This window comes from Microtus oregoni, unplaced genomic scaffold (assembly GCF_018167655.1).
Source record: "Microtus oregoni isolate MIOR12 unplaced genomic scaffold, Mior012 000006F_ref0000085, whole genome shotgun sequence".
NCBI classification, from domain to species: Eukaryota; Metazoa; Chordata; class Mammalia; order Rodentia; family Cricetidae; genus Microtus; species Microtus oregoni.
Genome location: NW_024543065.1, coordinates 55,866,339 through 55,884,384, shown reverse-complemented (window position 1 = coordinate 55,884,384; position 18,046 = coordinate 55,866,339). Strand labels below are relative to the sequence as shown.

At 43.4% G+C, this 18,046-nt stretch overlaps 1 protein-coding gene across 3 annotated transcripts; it reads right to left on the bottom strand.

Annotated features, from left to right (window-relative positions):
* Positions 1–713: 713 nt before the first annotated feature.
* Positions 714–17,728, bottom strand: LOC121449302 (zinc finger protein 60-like). 3 transcript variants are annotated; one of them, XM_041653611.1, is made up of 6 exons: positions 17,660–17,728; positions 14,748–14,798; positions 13,326–13,452; positions 10,656–10,754; positions 3,593–5,179; positions 714–3,169 (listed from the first exon to the last, which is right to left on the bottom strand). In XM_041653611.1, the coding sequence occupies exons 2-6, from the start codon at positions 14,778–14,780 to the stop codon at positions 2,559–2,561; spliced, it is 2,457 nt and encodes an 818-aa protein (XP_041509545.1). In that variant the 5' UTR covers positions 14,781–14,798; positions 17,660–17,728; the 3' UTR covers positions 714–2,558. The 3 variants fall into 3 exon arrangements, with proteins under 3 accessions (XP_041509545.1, XP_041509542.1, XP_041509544.1); XM_041653608.1 differs by having other exon boundaries at positions 714–5,179; XM_041653610.1 differs by lacking the exon at positions 14,748–14,798 and having other exon boundaries at positions 714–5,179; positions 17,660–17,720.
* Between the last annotated feature and the right edge of the window lie 318 nt (positions 17,729–18,046).

Genomic DNA, 18,046 nt, shown 5'->3' with positions numbered 1-18,046 from the left:
GTTTTGAGACGGAGTTTCTAGTGATCATTCAAATCCTGAAATCACCTATGTTTATTTTTCAAACAGCTTTTTTTGAAAAGCTTCATTTGCATCCTGTTTTGCTGGGAGACTTATGTCACGTCTTGTTTATATCCATCTTGTCATGTAGGCTGAAACACCTCTTCCCCAGGTGACCTCATAATTACAATAGAAGGAGCAGAACGACAGACATTGGCATATCCAAACTACTTTCAGGATGGCACCGGGTTTTCTTTACTATCAAAGGTGCTACGCAACCATCTCCTGTGTCAGAAGGTACCAGATGCACCAGTTAAGTCTCACAGCTACTCCAACCATCAGACAAACGTGGGAAATGGCCTGCATTCTCGGCTCCCATCATGAACATCATAAAATTCTGGATCATTTCCTTAAGAATAATTATGATATATATATGTATGTATTTGGGGTATACCATTATATATATATATATATGGAATATACATGCATACATATATATATATGGAAAATAGCATCAACATGAGAAATTGATAACAATTTTAAATCTAGATGATGATCCAGAATGGTGTTGAATATTCCAACTTTTCCATAAGTATTAAAATATTCATACTTTTTTAAGGGGGGGGCAGTTGAGACAGGGTCCCTCTGTGTAGCCCTGGCCATCCTGGAACTCATTCTGTAGACCAGGTTAGCCTCATAGAGATCCACCTGCCTCTACCTGCCAAGTGCTAGGATTAAAGATGTGCACTATCACTGCCTGGCTCACACATGTATTTTTATAAATGGTTTCTATTTAGCTATTTTTGTTAATGTGTTAGAGGGAGCCCACCAGAGAAGACCACTCTGACAGTTTATATTAACTAAAAGGATTTATTCTAGCCAGCTGAGATTACATTCGGGTATTCAGGACCTAAGTGTAGCTCTAAGCATTTAGATTGAATCCCACATCCTGTAATATTGCTCAACAATGCAGAGGGAGATTTTGCCCAAGCAGGTAGTTTAAAAGTAGCCAAGATAAGCAGTAGCTGGAGGGGAAGTTTTGCACATATGGGCCCTTTAAGTTAAGCCAGGCAAATTATCAGGGGTAATTTGACCTCAGATTCTCTGAATAGAGTTGTGTAATTTTTCATGAGATTCTCCATCAAGACAATCAAATTCTACCCAAACATGACAAGCCTCAGTAAGAATAAGAGATGGACGATCCTGTGGACTTTTTTGCCCTGTCACAAATGTAAAGTTTATCTTACTGTGTGGGAGGAGGACATAAATGATGGGGCTTTTACCTTTTGAAATTCTTATGTGTTTAAGCCCTTTAGAAAGTACTTATTATCAATAGCTGTGTTTTTAACATCTCCACACAAATTCTTAAGGAATGGATTTGCAACTCAAATCCTTTCATATTCCTTTTTATGCATTACATGTATACAGAATGAAGTTGTTTAAAATCTAATAGAAAATGAATGCATGAGGTTTTCTAAACCATCTAAAGTACAAACGGTCTGTCATATCAGCTACAGTAATGCCAAGGGAGAAAAATGTAAAACCTATTTTACAGAACACAGGCATTGACCAAATACTCTGAAAAATCATATTACTTATTATAACCCTGTTCCCACTACTTTGACTGGTACTGGGCTGGCCATTCACAAACTCTGCAATAAGAAAGCAAACATTCAGTATGTTTATGTTAATATGACAGGAGACAGAGCATTAATCGTGACAAGGAAGGTGCCTCAGATAAACCAAGTTTGAATAACTGCTCTCCCTAAGCTGACTGACCTGGGTGAATAGTGTTTGACAAATTAAGTTTATAGAATGAGATGAGTAACTCAGGAACATGATGGTTATCCTTTATTTCTGACATTCAAAGATATTCTCAATAGAGTTTCATCTCTAAACAACAGACTTCCCACATTCTGATTCCCTAAGGGTTTCTTGGAATACTCTGATGTTGACCAAATCCTAGGGTAGATTAAAGTTCTTCCCACATTCTTTCCAGCCACAGTCTTGCCAATGAATTCTCTGACGTTCAGTAAAATTTCCATACAAAGTCTTGTCCACCCTCCTTACATGCATAGGACTCCTAACAATGATGGATTTTCTGATGTGTAAGCTCATGATTTACAATAAAGGCTTTCCCACATCCTTCACATTTATAGGGTTGCAGAACTATAAGGGCTCTGATGACGTTTCAGAGCTGAGCGAATTCTATAAATGTTCTCACATTCCTTGTATTTGCAGGGTTTCACTCCAGCATGGATTCCCTTATGTTACAACAAGGCCTCAGCTCGAATTGAAAGTCTTTGCATTCTTACAATGACAGTGTTCATGCCTGTATGACTGCTCCACTGTGCAGTGAAGGCTGAACTAAATCTAAACATCTCCCAACCTTTCTTAGATTCACATGGTTTCTCACCAGTGTGAATTCTCTGATATACTTCTACATTAGAATTATCACTAAAGGCTTTTCCACATTCCTTACATACATAAGGTTTCTTACCAATATGAATTTTAGTATGCCAAACCAAGCTTGATTTTCAACGAAAGGCCTTCCCACATTCCTAACATTGGTAAAATTTCTCACTAGTATGACTTCTTTGATGTACTTCAAGGTCTCTACCACAAGTAAAGTACTTCTCACATTCTTTACATTCATAAGGATTCTTGTTAGTATGAATTCTAAAATGTCCAAGAAATTGGTACCGATACTGAAAGGCTTCCCCACATTCCTTACACTGAAAGGGCTTCTCACCAGTGTGGATTCTCTGGTGAATTCTAAGGCCTGTACTACGAATAAAGTCCTTCCCACACTCCTTGCACTGAAAGAGTTTCATGTTGGTATGAATTCTCTGATGTTGATGAAGTTGGGACTGAAGTCTGAAGGCTGACCCACACTGCTGACATTCAAATGATTTCTCTCCAGTATGAATACTTCGGTGCCGAGTGAGCTGTGCCAAAACAGTGAAGGCTTTTCCACACTCCTTACACTGAAAGGGTTTCTCACCAGAGTGAATTTTCTGATGCTGCATGAGGTTTGAACGACGATTAAAGGCTTTCCCACACTCTTTACATTCATATGGCTTCACACCAGCATGAATAATTCTATGTTCAACAAGGCTGGAGACTCGCTTGAAAGACTTCCCACATTCCTCACATTCAAATATTTTTTGACCTGTATGAAGAATGTTTTTGTGGTAATTAAGCTGGCTGGGAAGATGAAAAGCCTTTCCACACTCCTTACACTCAAAAGGTCTCTCACCACTATGAAATCTTTGATGTCGAATGAGATGTATATTAAGTCTAAAGACTTTCCCACATTCCTTACACTCAAAGGGTTTCTTTCCAGTGTGAATACTCTGATGCTCAGTAAAATTTGAACGTCGACGGAAGTGTTTCCCACACTCCTTGCACTGATAGGGTCTCTCATCAGTATGGATTCTATGATGCTCACTAAGCTGGTTCTTACGTCTGAAGGCTGACCCACACAGCTTGCACTTGAAAGGTTTCTCATCAGTGTGAGTTTTCTGATGCTCAGAGAGGTATACCTGAAGCCTAAAAGCCTTCCCACAGACATTACACTCAAAGGGTTTCTCACCGGTATGAACACTCTGGTGACGCAAAAGGAATGAGCCACAACTAAATATCTTGCCACACTGCTGACATTCAAATGATTTCTCTCCAGTATGAAGGTTCTGGTGCCGAGTGAGCTGTGCCAGAACAGTGAAGGCTTTTCCACACTCGTTACACTGAAAGGGTCTCTCACCAGAGTGAATTTTCCGATGTTGTGTGAGGTTTGAGCTACGATTAAAGGCTTTCCCGCATTCATTACATTCATATGGCTTCACATCAGCATGAATAATTCTATGCTGAACAAGGGTGGAAACACGTTTGAAGGACTTCCCGCATGCATTGCATTCAAAGGGTTTTTTGCTTGTATGAACAATTTTATGGTTATTAAGCTGGCTGGGAAGATGAAAAGCCTTTCCACATTCTTTACACTCAAAAGGTCTCTCACCACTGTGAGATCTCTGATGACGAATGAGAAGTATATTAAGTCTAAAGACCTTCCCGCATTCTTTACACTTGAAGGGTTTCTTTCCAGTGTGAATACTCTGATGGTCAATCAAATTTGAACGTTGACGAAAGAATTTGCCACATTCCTTGCACTGATAGGGTCTCACATTAGTATGAGTTCTCTGATGCTCACTAAGTTGGTTCTTACGTCTGAAGGCTGACCCACACAGCTTGCAATTGAAAGGTTTCTCATCAGTGTGAGTTTTCTGATGCTCAGAGAGGTATACCTGAAGCCTAAAAGCCTTCCCACAGACATTACACTCAAAGGGTTTCTCACCAGTATGAATACTCTGGTGTTGCACAAGGTATGAACCAGTTCTGAATATCTTGCCACACTGCTGACATTCAAATGATTTCTCTCCAGTATGAATGTTCTGGTGCCGAGTGAGCTGTGCCAAAACAGTGAAGGCTTTTCCACACTCCTTACACTGAAAGGGTCTCTCACCAGAGTGAATTTTCTGATGTTGCATGAGGTTTGAGCGACGGTTAAAGGCTTTCCCACACTCTTTACATTCATATGGCTTCACACCAGCATGAATAATTCTATGTTCAACAAGGCTGGAGACACGCTTGAAGGACTTCCCACATTCCTCACATTCAAATGGTTTTGTACCTGTATGAATGGTTTTATGGTACTTAAGCAGGCTGAGAAGTTGACAATCCTTTCCACATTCCTCACATTCAAAAGGTCTCTCACCACTGTGAGACTTCTGAGGTCTTGTAAGTTGTTGGTGGAGTCTGAAGGTTTTCCCACACTCCTTACATTCACAGGGTTTCTCTCCAGTGTGAATAGTCTGATGCTGAATAAGAGTTGAACTACAATCAAGGTATTCACAACACTCTTTACATTCATAGGCTTTTTCTATATTGGGAACAAGAGTCTGACAGGTGTAAGTAGGCAGATTTTCTTTGTTACTAATCTTTTGATCAACATGTCCTTGATAACTCTGTAGTTCCTTGAATGTACTATAATTGGGGCCATTACTGAAACTGGAGGCCTTGAAGTCAAAAGCTTTACTTAATTGTTGTATACTCTGTTTGAATAAATTTCTATTATAAATATGATTTTCTGGAGATGTATTTTCAGCTTCATTACATGACTCCAAATCTGAAAGAAAAGGAGAAGTGAAAATACATTATTTTTCTATAACAAAAACACATTTTCCTGTAACATAAAATTTTAAATGAACAGACAGGCTCTAAGTCAGACTCTGAAGTTTCAGAGAAACTGAAAAGGAGCAAGTACAGCAGCAATAATAAGGCTTATATGAGACAATACTCTTTATAGCAGAACAGATTGTAAATGGGAAGAAGTATCTGTTTAATGAAATTATAACAATCTGAAATAGTCTTATGTCCTTCTTTCCATACTACTTAAAATAAACACCTTTTGGTAAAGGTTTTTGAAACAAATCATGAAAAAAAGAGTATACCACACAAATATATAATATGTGCCATGCTTTAAGAAAACTGGCCTGGCTGGGACTTCTTATAAAGGACGTAAAAGTCTGTGCTGCTGGTGGTGGTACAACTGTAACCCAAGCAAAAAGGATCCAGTAGTAACAGCGGCTTGAGTTTCAGGCCATCATTGTCTAGATGGTAAGATCTGTCTGTGAAAAATAAAAACAAGCTATAAAACCAAAGCATACCAACAGAAAGAAAGTGGGGAAGAGAATTCATTAAAAATTTTAAGAAGACTAAGGATCTCCAGGCAGGGAAACAGGTCTTTCCCTGCAGATCTTTACCTATCTTTTCTCTCCTCTAATCCATCCCATAGCTTATCCCTACCACCTGCTGTGGTCTCCTCTTCATTCCTGCCTTGATCTCCAATAGACCCAAACTTAAGGAACACAATGAAGCCAGTTCTATGAGGCACATTCATAGCACTGTTTACATACATAGAACAACTGGGAGAGATCTCTCTCAAACAACTTAATAGCACAACTAAAAGCTCTAGAACAAAAACATGAAATTACACCCACAAAGAGTAAACAGAAAGAAATAATTAAACTTGCAGCTGAAATAAATAAAATAGGAACAAAAGAAAGAAATACAAAACAAAACAATGAAACAAGAAGCTGGTTCTTTGCGAAAATCAGTAAGATTGACAAACCCTTAGCCAAATTAACTAAAAGTCAGACAGAAGATCCAAATTAACAAAATTAGAGATAAAAAAACCATAACAACCACACCTAGGAAATCCAGAGAATCATTAGGACATAAAAGCCTAAACTCTGCCAACTTGGAAAAATCTAAAAGAAATGGGTAATTTTTAGGATACATACAACTTATGAAAGTTAAATGAAAATCAGATAAGAACAGAATAAGAATAGAATCAGTAACATTAGTCTCCCAAACAAACAAACAAAAAACTGTATAGGGCTAGATGGTTTTAGTGTAAAAATTTACCAGACTTTCAAAGAAGAGTTAAGGTCAATACTCCTCAAATTATTGTCCAAAATTGAAACAGAAGGAACATTACCCAATTCTTCCTTCAAGACCTTAGGCATCCTGATACCCAAACCACATAAATATCCACAAAGAAAATTACAACTCAATTTCCCAGATGAACATAGATGCAAAAATTCTCAGTAAAATAATTTCAAACTGAATTCAAGAACACTAAAAAAGATCATCCATCAGGAACAATTAGGCTTCATCCAGATATGCGGGGAGGGTTTGACAAATGTAATCCACCATATAAACAGACTGAAAGACAAAGGCCACAGGATCATCTCATTAGATACAGAAAAGGCCTTTGACAACATTCAACACGATTTCATGATAAGAACCCTGGAGGGATTAGGGGGAAAACAAGGGACATAACTCAACATAAAAAAAGACAGTGTACAGCAGGCCCATAACCATCACCAACTTAAATATAGAGAAATTCAAAGCAATTACACTAAAATCCAAAAAAAGACAAGGTTGTCTACATTCTCCACACCTGGACAATAAAGTACTTGATGTTTTACGTGGAGCAGTAAGACAACTGAAAGAGATCAAAGATGTTGAGCATCATGAGGGCCAGGTGTGAGGCCCAGTGCAATTTCCTGAGCCTAACTTGAGATGGCATGAGGCCTAGTGTAACTTCCTGAGCCTAGCTAGAGTTTGGAGACCTGTCTCTGGCTACCTGACCTAGACCCGCCACCACCCAGCCACCTCTAGCATAGAAGAATATTATTGGTCCTTGTTTCTTGATCTGCCTTGGGCCATCCCAGGCTTCCCCACCCCCATCACAACCCTATATAAGTCCTTGCTTGATACCATTAAAGGAGTTCCTGCTTTGACAGACTCCTGACTCAGTGGGTGTGTTTCTCCCCAGTGCCCAGAGGGAGCGCTGAGTCAGGACACTCAACAGCCTGTTTAGCCCCAGGGAGAGTCCGGAGGTCTGGCTCTGCCCCTACTCTTTCTGCCAGCCAACCCAGCAAATGGGATGCAAATCAGAAAGGTCAAAATATCTTGTTTGCAGATGATACAAGTGACTCTGAAGATTCCACAGGAGAACTCCTACAGCTGCTAAACACATTCAGAAAAGAAGGTGGATACAAATGGCAAATATCTTACACCCATCAGAATGGCTAAGAGCAATAAAACAAGTGACCACTCACGTTGCCGAGGGAGGCAGAGGCAGGCACAGGCAGATCTCTCTGAGTTCGAGGCCACCTTAGTCTACAAAACAAGTTCCAGGATTGGCTCCAAAGCTATACAGAAAAGCCTTGTCTCTCAAAAAACCAAAATAATAATAATAACAATAATAATAATTTGGAAGAATCTCAGCAACGTGTAACTAAACAGCATAACTCTGCTTACTCCCCACACAGGAATCCCCATTGTGCCCCCCCAATTATACCAGGAATAGAAATGGAGAAGTGAAAGATTTACTGACTGGGCATACCTAGTCCCAAGGATGAGAAACTATCTGGAGAAACCCAGAGCCTGAGGCCCCTTAGGGCAAAAGCTCAGTTAGTAAGTACAGGACAGTGCCCACAATGAGGGGCTTATGGGTAAATGGGAAGATATGGGATGCTCCACGGTGGAGCCGCCATATCTGATGGGAATAGAAGAGTCATGAAGCCAGCACAGCTGTCTGACAGAGATCCAGCAAAGCGGAGCCACACAATGGTTCTGATCTCCACATGTTGCATGCTTGTGGAGGATTTATTCTGCACAACTTAGGGACAGTGGATTGATGGAAATTTTCTTAGGAATCATTTATGCCTTTCCCCAGAATACTGCTTCTAAGCTTCCCCATGAAATTCCTGAACATACTACCCCTCCCAATTTTAGGAAGATATCCTTATCTACTTGAAGGTCTTCCTTGGGCCTTGGAGGTTGTGATGCATACAAGAAGTCAGAACTCTCTTTATGAGGCTCTGAAACATTCTTAAAACATCTGCACCTACACTTGCCCAGCAACAAGATGATCAGAACAAAGGAAGGTCAGCAAGACTCGGTGGCTGGTGGCCGCAGATCAGAAGTCTCTTCCCACTATACACTCAGGTGATTATGTATGTGGCATCTACAGCAACAAAGTTAGGTTAGCTGGAGTTCCTCTGCCTGACACAGGGACTTATATTGATGAGCAAAGAATAAGGTAGAAAGATGATAAAAGAGTGAGGTGTCAGGACCCCCCTTTCTGAGAAAATTAGCTCATGCAGAGGCACTGTGATGTCATGTGACCAAGGAACAAAAGAAGATTAGATATATAAACAAATTCTATAAAGATATAAAATGCAAACATTGTATTATGCCAGAAACTGAATAAAAACTGCAGCAGCTCTGGCCTGAGGAACTTTCTTGGGCACCCTGACCATTAAGAGTTAATAATACACTGCCCGGGATAGGCCAACTGCCCGGGCTGGCTTGGAGATTTTCTTTCTGTCTAACATCCTTGAAGCCACAGAGCTACCAGCCTGAGAAAAGGCTGTCGTATCCTCTAGATTCTTAAAAATTGGGGTATGGGGTTGATGAGTAAAAATGCTTATAAAAAGTAACTCTGTTTATCAAGGATGACTAAACCTGAGAGAAAATGATTGTGAAATAACTCTGTTCTATCACGGTTCATCAGAAATGACTACCCTTATGATCCCAGATGTGCAAGAAAAAAGTTTAATACATGTCCAGAAACAGAAATGATATGATCTATGCTGTGGAACAACATGAACCTTTCCCTGCTTATTGAATTCTGTATAAATCAAGAAGCAACTGTGATTGCTAGTCAGTCAGGCTGCAAGATTCTCGCCACCACCATGGCCTGCCTCACTCCTTCCCTGTTGCCTATTCCTTATGTCCTCTCTGAAACCTGTCAACAGCCAGGGCTTGGTCCCCAACACTACGGGGAATAGATTCTGTTGAGAAGTTAGACTGGCTTGATCCCCCTCTGCCATATATAGGAACATACACTGTAGGTATCAGAATGTTATGGTATAATGGAAAGTGAGCTTATGAGGGGAACAGGCCCACACCATAAGACTAAGGCACAAAGGAAGGCAATTTGGAAACAGCCCCGGGCTTGTTGTACTATGTGGTACAAACACCATGCCATGCCCTTGAAGAATGCTAGCTACTCTTACGAGTTTATCTCTCAGGACTTCTGACACTTCCTGGCCACAAAGGCTCAGTCAGTGCAGCAGAAAGTGTAGGGGGGCACCTGGCGGGGTTACTGAACCTTAGAGGACAAGAGGCATTTAGATTCTTGCTAAATTTATTGGTTTTTGCTTCAAGAAAAACGCCATAGTGACATTGATGACCGCGTTTATCCCAGAGTTAAGTCTCCTTTCAATATTGCTTATGGTTAAACTACAATGCACTTACAGAGTATATCAGGTGCTGCCTATTTTTAATAAACAGGCAGCCACCCTGACCCACCCTTACCGGGTCAGTATCCTTCCCTCGCTGACTCCACACCTCCTCTTTGGGACCTGAACCCCACTGGAGCTGGACACAGGCAACACCCCATACCGAGCAAGGTGGGCGGCTGTGTGTGTGCTCGTATGTTGTTTCATTCGCTTGGCCATGTACTCTCCCTGAGTCAGGGTCCCTCATGTACCTGGAGTTGACTTGCCAGCAGTGAGAAGCACAGGCTACACCATCACACTGTCTTTAGAGGGACTGTGAAGATAGACAACTGAAAATATATACTATGTATCACTGGGCTACTGTTTGCAAGGGTATTCAAACTGTCTTCTCAAAGGATCAGAGGTTAGGAACATTGTAATTCCAGAGGACCTGGGTTGAGTACCAGCAGCCACCTGAAACTCTAGCCCCAGGGGATCTGACGCTCTCTTATGGCCCCTTTGGGTACCTGCACACACACAACCAATAATAAAATACATTTAAAATGACACAAAGAGGGTAACTGCTCCAGTATGATGGAAGAGGGGAGAACAACTTAGACTCATGAACTAGCAGCCCCTGTGGCAGCTTTTGCTATGACCTTGACTTCCTTCCCAGGTCTCAGGCACATTCTTCCACAGGCCCTGGCACTCTGAAGGGAGTGTGTCAACCCGGGTCAGGCGTGGGGACCTCTCCGACCACACGACGAGATGGCAATGCTGCAGCCCTGCCTTCCTCTTACTCACCTGGGCTAGGCCTGTCTGCTTCTTCCTTCCCAGCCATCCAGGGCTCTCTCTCCTGCTCCAATAAGGTGATCAGATCGGGTTTGGAAATGGAACTTCCCACTTAAAGAAAGGAAAAATGACATATGTGGAGACTTTCTTTTTTTGAGAATTGGTCTCTATCCCACGATGTCCTGGAACTCAATATGTAGACAAGGCTGGCTTTGAACTTATTCATCTGCCTGCCTCTGCCTCCTAAATGCTGAGATGAAGGGTGTGTGGCACAATGAGCTGCCAGTATAGATTTTTAAAGATGCAGATGTATTTATTATAAAGTTCTATACGGGTTCACATGGTGGATCATCCTGTGAGCCCAGCAGCTGGGGGAATGAGCAGGCCAGTCAGTGCTGCAGAGCAGGACCCTTGTCTGGGAAAAACAGAATAAAGAGCCCAACTAATGCTGAGGAAAGACTTCAGAGAAGGAGACCTGGGGGAGGAACCAGCTGTTTCAGAAAAGGATTTTAATCTCATTTGAATGCAGGCAGGAGCTTGTACTTAAGAAAGTATACATAGTGGGTGAGAACATGAACCCTTAGGCTACACCGTCTAGGGTAAACCCCATCTCTGCAGCTCATTAACAGTGCCATCTGTTTAGGCAAGTCCCATAAGATTCTATGTGCAATGTTCCCATCTAAAACCTGGGCATGGTGGCTCAGACTTGAAACCACAAGACTGGAGGAATGGAAGAAGGTAAAGGAGACGTTCAAAGCCAGCCTTAGTTTTGTTGGCGGAAGCGGCTTGTTTACTTCCCAGCCATCCAGACTCCAGAAATAATCACACAGAAACTATATTATTTGCAATACTGTTTGGCCAATAGCTTAAGCATATTGCTAGCTAGCTCTTACATCTAGAATTAACCCATTTCCATTATTTTATATTCTTACCACAAAGTTTGTGGCCTACTGGCAAGGGTCCCACATTAGGCGCCAATTTGTTAGCAGAAGCTGCTTGTTCATTTCCTGACCACCCAGACTCCCGAAATAATGACACAGAAACTATATTATTTGCAATACTCTTTGGCTAACACCTTAAGCATATTGCTAGCTAGCTCTTACATCTAGAATTAACCCATTTCCTTTATTTTATATTTTGTCATGAGGTTTGTGGCCTACCGGCAAGGTTCCACCTAGCACCTCACATCTTTCCCCTCTGACAGCTACACATTGTCTCCTTCACAACACCTACACACACTCACTCCCTCTCTCTCTCTCTCTCTCTCTCTCTCTCTCTCTCTCTATATATATATATATATATATATATATATATATATACACATACATACATACACTTTTTTTCCGGTTAAGCCATTGGCCAAAAGCAGCTTCTTTATTCACTAACTAATAAAAGCAACACATATACAAAAGGACTTCCCACACCATAGTTTCATAGCCAATCCAAACCACCCTGAGCTACATGAGACATGGCCTCAAAAAAAAAAAAAGAATGAGAATGAAAATTGTTTAGATTGAGTTGATATGTATTGGATAGAGTTACAACTAAGATTAAATACTATATTAAAATATTTCAATGTTGCCTGACACATAGTAACACAAAATATTTTTTACATTTTATTTATTGATTTACTAATGCTGGGGAGGGAACCATGGTCCTGAGTATGCTAGGTAGTGCTGTACTAGAGCCACAGGCCCGGCCATAAAAATAGTCACCATAATTATCTAAGCTGCCTTCTTTCCCATTTACACCCTATTCTTACAGATTTGCTCAAGGAAAAAGACAAACACCACATCCTAAAACTAAAGCAGGTAAAGGAAGTGTTCAGAGAAGGAAACAGACTGTGTACACTTCCGTTCTGAATCGATTTCATTGATTCATTAGTAAGTAGATCATAAAGACGCTTGTATTTCTGCATGCATGCATGCACGGTGTATGTATGTTTTTATGAGGGTGTGTACACAAGTGTAGGTAGGCTTGCATGCATGGGTCTGTGTATAGGCCAGAGAGCAGTGTGAGGTGTCTTCTTTGATTGCTCCCCACTTTGGTTTTTGAGACAGAGTCTCTCATTGAACCCAGACCACTCAGAGGGGATCTCCAAGGTGTGGATAAAAGGCAGGTGCTTCAGGAAACTCCTATTTTCAACCCAACAAATCTCACAATATTCCTTTGGGAAGAAGGAGGAGCTCAGCTCCCTCTTTAAAAATATATTGACTTCAATTTCTTTTATGTGCATGTGAGTCTGAGCATCACATGCATGCACGATGACCATGGAGGCCAGATGGCATCAGGTCCCTGGAACTGGTGTTACAGAAGGCTGTGAGCCACACTGTGGAGCTGGAAATTGAACCTGGGTCCTCAGAAAGAGGATTCAGCTCCCTTAATCAACAAGCTATCTCACTAGCCACTAATTCTATATATTGATTTATCTCCTTGTTTATTTCATTTTGTTTGTTTCTTTGTTTTATTTTATTTGAAACTAGGCTTGTAGACTAGGCTATACTGGAATTCACTATGGATCTGAGGGTGACCTTGAACTCACAGCAATCATCTTTGCCTCAGCCTTCTGAGTGAAGGAATGACAGGCATGGGCCACCAGGCCCAGCTTCAGCTACCACAGGAAAGATGGCCTTGTCTTCTCATTCAGAGGGAGGAAAGCCAACAGTTTAGAGGACACCTTACCCACTGTGAGGAGGTTTCTGTAGGTCTCCAACATCATGTCCCTGTATAAGATCCTCTGAGCAGCATCCAGGCAGGCCCACTCTTCCTGAGAGAAGACAACAGCCACATCCCTAAATGTCACTGACCCCTGAAACCACAAACACAAGTAGAGTCAAACTGGGGAAGCATTCAAGATGAAAAAAGAGAAGGGAAAGGACTCAAAGGTGGGAGGAGCCACATGGAGATGCTCAAGGCACCTGACTGCACGAGCTCCCCCAGGAAAGGAGGAGTGTGGCCTACACATCCAATAGAGGTGCACTTCCATTCCATACCCCCTACACATCCAATAGAGGTGCGCTTCCATTCCATCCCCCTACACATCCAATAGAGGTGTGCTTCCATTCCATCCCCCTACACATCAAATAGAGGTGCACTTCCATTCCATACCCCCTACACATCCAATAGAGGTGCGCTTCCATTCCATCCCCCCTACACATCCAATAGAGGTGCGCTTCCATTCCATCCCCCCTACACATCCAATAGAGGTGTGCTTTCATTCCATCCCCCTACACATCCAATAGAGGTGTGCTTCCATTCCATCCCCCCTACACATCCAATAGAGGTGCGCTTCCATTCCATCCCCCTACACATCCAATAGAGGTGCGCTTCCATTCCATCCGCAGCCTTCCAGTTACAGCACAAAAGAGAACTGTCACCAGGCTCAGTGTAAAAGACCTAAGAACCAGTGTGAGTCCCTGGGTTTGTTGTGGCATCAGGAGATAGCATAAGGATTTCATTTGGTCATCAGCATGATTTTTATAAACTATGTAAGATTTCATAAACTATGTAGGAGTGCATATTACTGGCATATTAGTTTAAGGGGTTTTTCGTAAAAACAAAAACAAGAACTTTCAAGATGGCAAATGTGTCTCAGGTCTCCCTGAACTCTGAAGACTACAGTCCCCTCCCAAACACAGCCTGGATGACCTTCCCTCTCATCCCTGAACTCTCTCTTAAAGAACCTCAAGCAGGTCATCTCGTCACACACATGCACCGAGGCCATTCACTCTCAAACCCTATGTCATCAGCCTGAAAACACCAAAGATGTCAATCAGGATCCCCAGTACAGTCAAAGGAGACCATCACCTCAACGGTCTAAAACCCCCAAGGACCCTGATTCCCTGTGGGACTGTGGCCCCTCTGCAACCACAGTCCTCCCTGACCACAGGCAGGAGAGGGCAGGTGTGCAGGAATGCACTCAGAGAAAACTGCAGAAGCAGCCGGAAACAGGCCAGACAGGAAGTGCTCTGACCTTCCAACCCTCACTGTAAGGGGCGGACGGGGCTGGAGGATTTCGGGTCCTTGGGAAGCTTCACAAGAGAAAGACAGCAAAGAGTCATCTAACCTGGAAGCCGCCTGTGTAGAGAGAGAATGTCAACTTACACAGACCACGTCCTGAGACCCAGAGCTGGCCATTCTTCTTCAGGATCTTCCCTGGGGACAGAAAGAAAGCCTTTAACTGGACTGTCACTTAATGTCCACACTGACTATGACACCATGATTTCCTTCCCAAGCATCCCCACTCACACTCCTCTCCCACGGCTCATGGCCTCCCACACACAAATCAGAAGCAGACAGGAGTCTACACAAAGCTGATTCTGTCCTAACCCCGACAACCACTGCGCAAGGGCTCAACGTGGACGTGCGGAGCATAAGCCCGTGTGCCTTGACGTTCTTCCAGAAGATGTCGGCAGAAGGGATCCCATCCTCCATCCTGAGCTCCAGCTAGCCCTAGACGGGTCCCTCCTCCTACTGTGAGCAGGTCTTCCTACTGGAACCCCACCTTCAGGGCTGACAGGCTGACAGCACCAAACTGTACGTCCTTTGGAAACTCAGGGCTGAGTGAGGCACAGCAAGGCTGGAGGGCCAGGAGCGTCTGCAGCTTCAGTTCCCATCTCTAACTACAATTGCAGGGGATTTGATACGTTCTCCTAGGCAAAACACTAATAAGTATAAAAATATATGATATATTTTTAAAGTGTCCATTATCAGAAAGAAAAGATCATATGAAAATGGGAAGGGGCATTAGTGGAGATAATGTAGATTAACACAGTCACTGCAGATAGCAATACTGTAGACTCTCAACAATTACAAACAAAACTGTCATTTAACCCATGAATCCCACTTCTGAGTAGAGATACAAAGGAAATAAAACCAGTATCTTTAAGTGACACTTACAGTCCCGCATTTATTCCAGCAGAGCTTACACAGCTGTGATACGCAACCCCACCAAGAGATGAGGAGACAAAGCAAATCAAGATTGAGGTTCACAGGCATAGTGGAAAGATATCCAACCATCTACTACAATATGGTGAGCATGGAGGAAAATGAGAGAAATGAGCTAAAGACAGAAAGAAAATGCTGGGGCTGGAGAGAAGGCTCAGCGGCTGAGAGCTGGGATGGCTTTTCCAGAGGTCAGGAGTTCAGTTCCCAGACAGCTCCCGATGCCTGTAACTCCAGTGCTGAAGATCATCTACCTATGGTTCTGTACTCAAAACCGCCCACACATAATTTTAAATAAAATAATCCTTACACCAAAAGACAAACATCTCACTCATGCAGAACCTGAAACCGTTATCTCACAGGACCAGGTACGATGGTGGGTAACGGGGTGTGAGCGGCTGAGACTGGATGTGCAACACCGTGGTTGAGAGTGGGAGATGCAGACCCGTAAGGGAGTCGGGAAGATGCTGACCAAGGACTATACACACATTTCAGCGACACAACACAAGTTCCAGATACCTCAAGCAGCACAGAGGCTATGATTAGTGGTTTTGAAAAACTCAGAGAGTAGACGTTGAGTGTGCTCACTACAAAAATATGACAGGCAGATTTAGTCATCCCCAAGGACACGAAGACTCCAAATGACCACGCTGTACACAATACGAGAAATTTCTTCTCCATGTTAAAGAAAATCTGTTCTACTTTAGTTCATTCGTTTTCATTTTGTTGTTTTGAGATGGTCACCCTGTTTTGCCCAGCTATCTGGAACCTGCTAAGTGGACTGAGCTGACCATGAACACAGCTTCTGTCTCTGAAGTGCTGACATTAAGATGCATACCATAAACCCTACCTTTCCCTTTTCTCGAGTCATTTTCTTAAAAACACAGCCAGGGATCACATTATTTCTAACACCCTCTTGTCCTACATAAAACCGAAGAGAAAGAACCCAAAAATGACCACACAAAGCAACAACGTTAGGTCCTTACTCTGCGGCTGGTACTGCACCAACAGGCTTTACAGCTGTCATTCGGAGGCACATGACAAGCCCAGAGACCCAGAGAAAGGCAGTACCCAGACTCCAACCCAGATACCACAGAGCCACATCCCCACGTTCAACCACAGCACTGCACATCTGTACCTGGCCAGTGTTACCCATTTCCACACAGCCACCCTGACAATTACTAGCTCTCAAACAGGCCATTCCTGAAATCCTCAGGAGGGAGCAGAAATTGCCTCCCACCTTCATTCGTCCCCTGCTTTGAAAACAAGGCCAACCGATGTGTGAGCAAATCGATATAGTAAATCACAGTTTAAAAGCCCGAACACAAACCTCCGAGGTTCCCACCTGTAACATCTTGGAGAAAGGGAGTGATTGTAGAGAAGACGTCAAGGGTCTCTGAAACGATCGTGTGACTATTGAGTAGAAAGGGAGGGGACATCATAAGGGGCACAATGGTGGAGGCATCAATTTACATATTCTTACCTCACTTATTGATAACTCTGTATTCTAAAACTAAAACCTCGCTTCTCAAAGAGGGAGAGAGCGCAAACTCACTCTTGAATCTCAGATGTGTAGCGATAAAGCCCGCACTCTTCTCCAGGCCCTCCTTGTGAACTCCGGCCAACGCGGGGAGCCTGAGCAAGCACGAGATCCCACACTGCACATCCTAGTGACACATCCTAGAGAGCACTGTCCTTCACCTCCCACGACACTCACGGCGGCTGGAGCGCTGAGAAAGTTACGGACTCAACAAGTAGCTGCGCTCCTAGGAGACCCCGGGAGGCGCCTCCGGGCTCAAATGCGCGCCCGCGCTCAAGTCTGGACGCAGCTCCCCTTCAGACTCCGTCCCTGACCTCTCATCACCGCAGCCTGGTACTCTGCTTCAGCCGCCGTGGCCGTGAGCGAAAGCAGGAGCAGATCCGACTGGCAGAGTGATGCAGACAATGCTCAAAGTGTACACACACGCACACGGACACGGACACACACACACACGCGTAAACGCAGACACATGCACAGACACCACCCCGCCCGCGCGCCCCGCAAGCACCCAGCCCAGTGGCTCCCGCCTTACTCGTGGAGGATTACGCCAACCAGCAATTTCTTACTCCCACCAGAGAGCTCTGACCGTCCACGGTAGTGCCTGCAGAACGCCGGAAGTTGATATTTTAGTCCAGCGCTGCAGCCCCTGGGAAATAGAGTCCCGAAGTCCAGAACTCCAGGAAGCCTAGCGCTCCGCGGGTAGGAGAAATCCCAGTATGCAACTCGGGCCTTCAGGGAGCTGAGCCCAGTGGTTTGTGGGAGTTCCCACGGGGTGCGCGCTTAAAGGGGAGGCTTCCTCGCGCGATCGAAACGTACTTCCGGGTTCCGCGGTAACTTGTCTTCTCTGTGTGGAGTCTACAGGCGAGCGTAAGATTAAAGTGCAGAACTGGAATAAAATCAGATCGAGCCATAACTGCTT

Excerpts from the sequence above, each read along its gene's own strand:
- LOC121449302 (XM_041653608.1), bottom strand. The coding sequence starts at position 14,780 with ATGGCCAGCTCTGGGTCTCAGGACGTGGTCTGT. Across the intron at positions 13,453-14,747 it reads GGTCTCAGGACGTGGTCTGT|GGGTCAGTGACATTTAGGGA; the intron begins GTAAGTTGACAT and ends TTGTGGTTTCAG. Across the intron at positions 10,755-13,325 it reads CAGAAACCTCCTCACAGTGG|TGGGAAGTTCCATTTCCAAA; the intron begins GTAAGGTGTCCT and ends CCTTTCTTTAAG.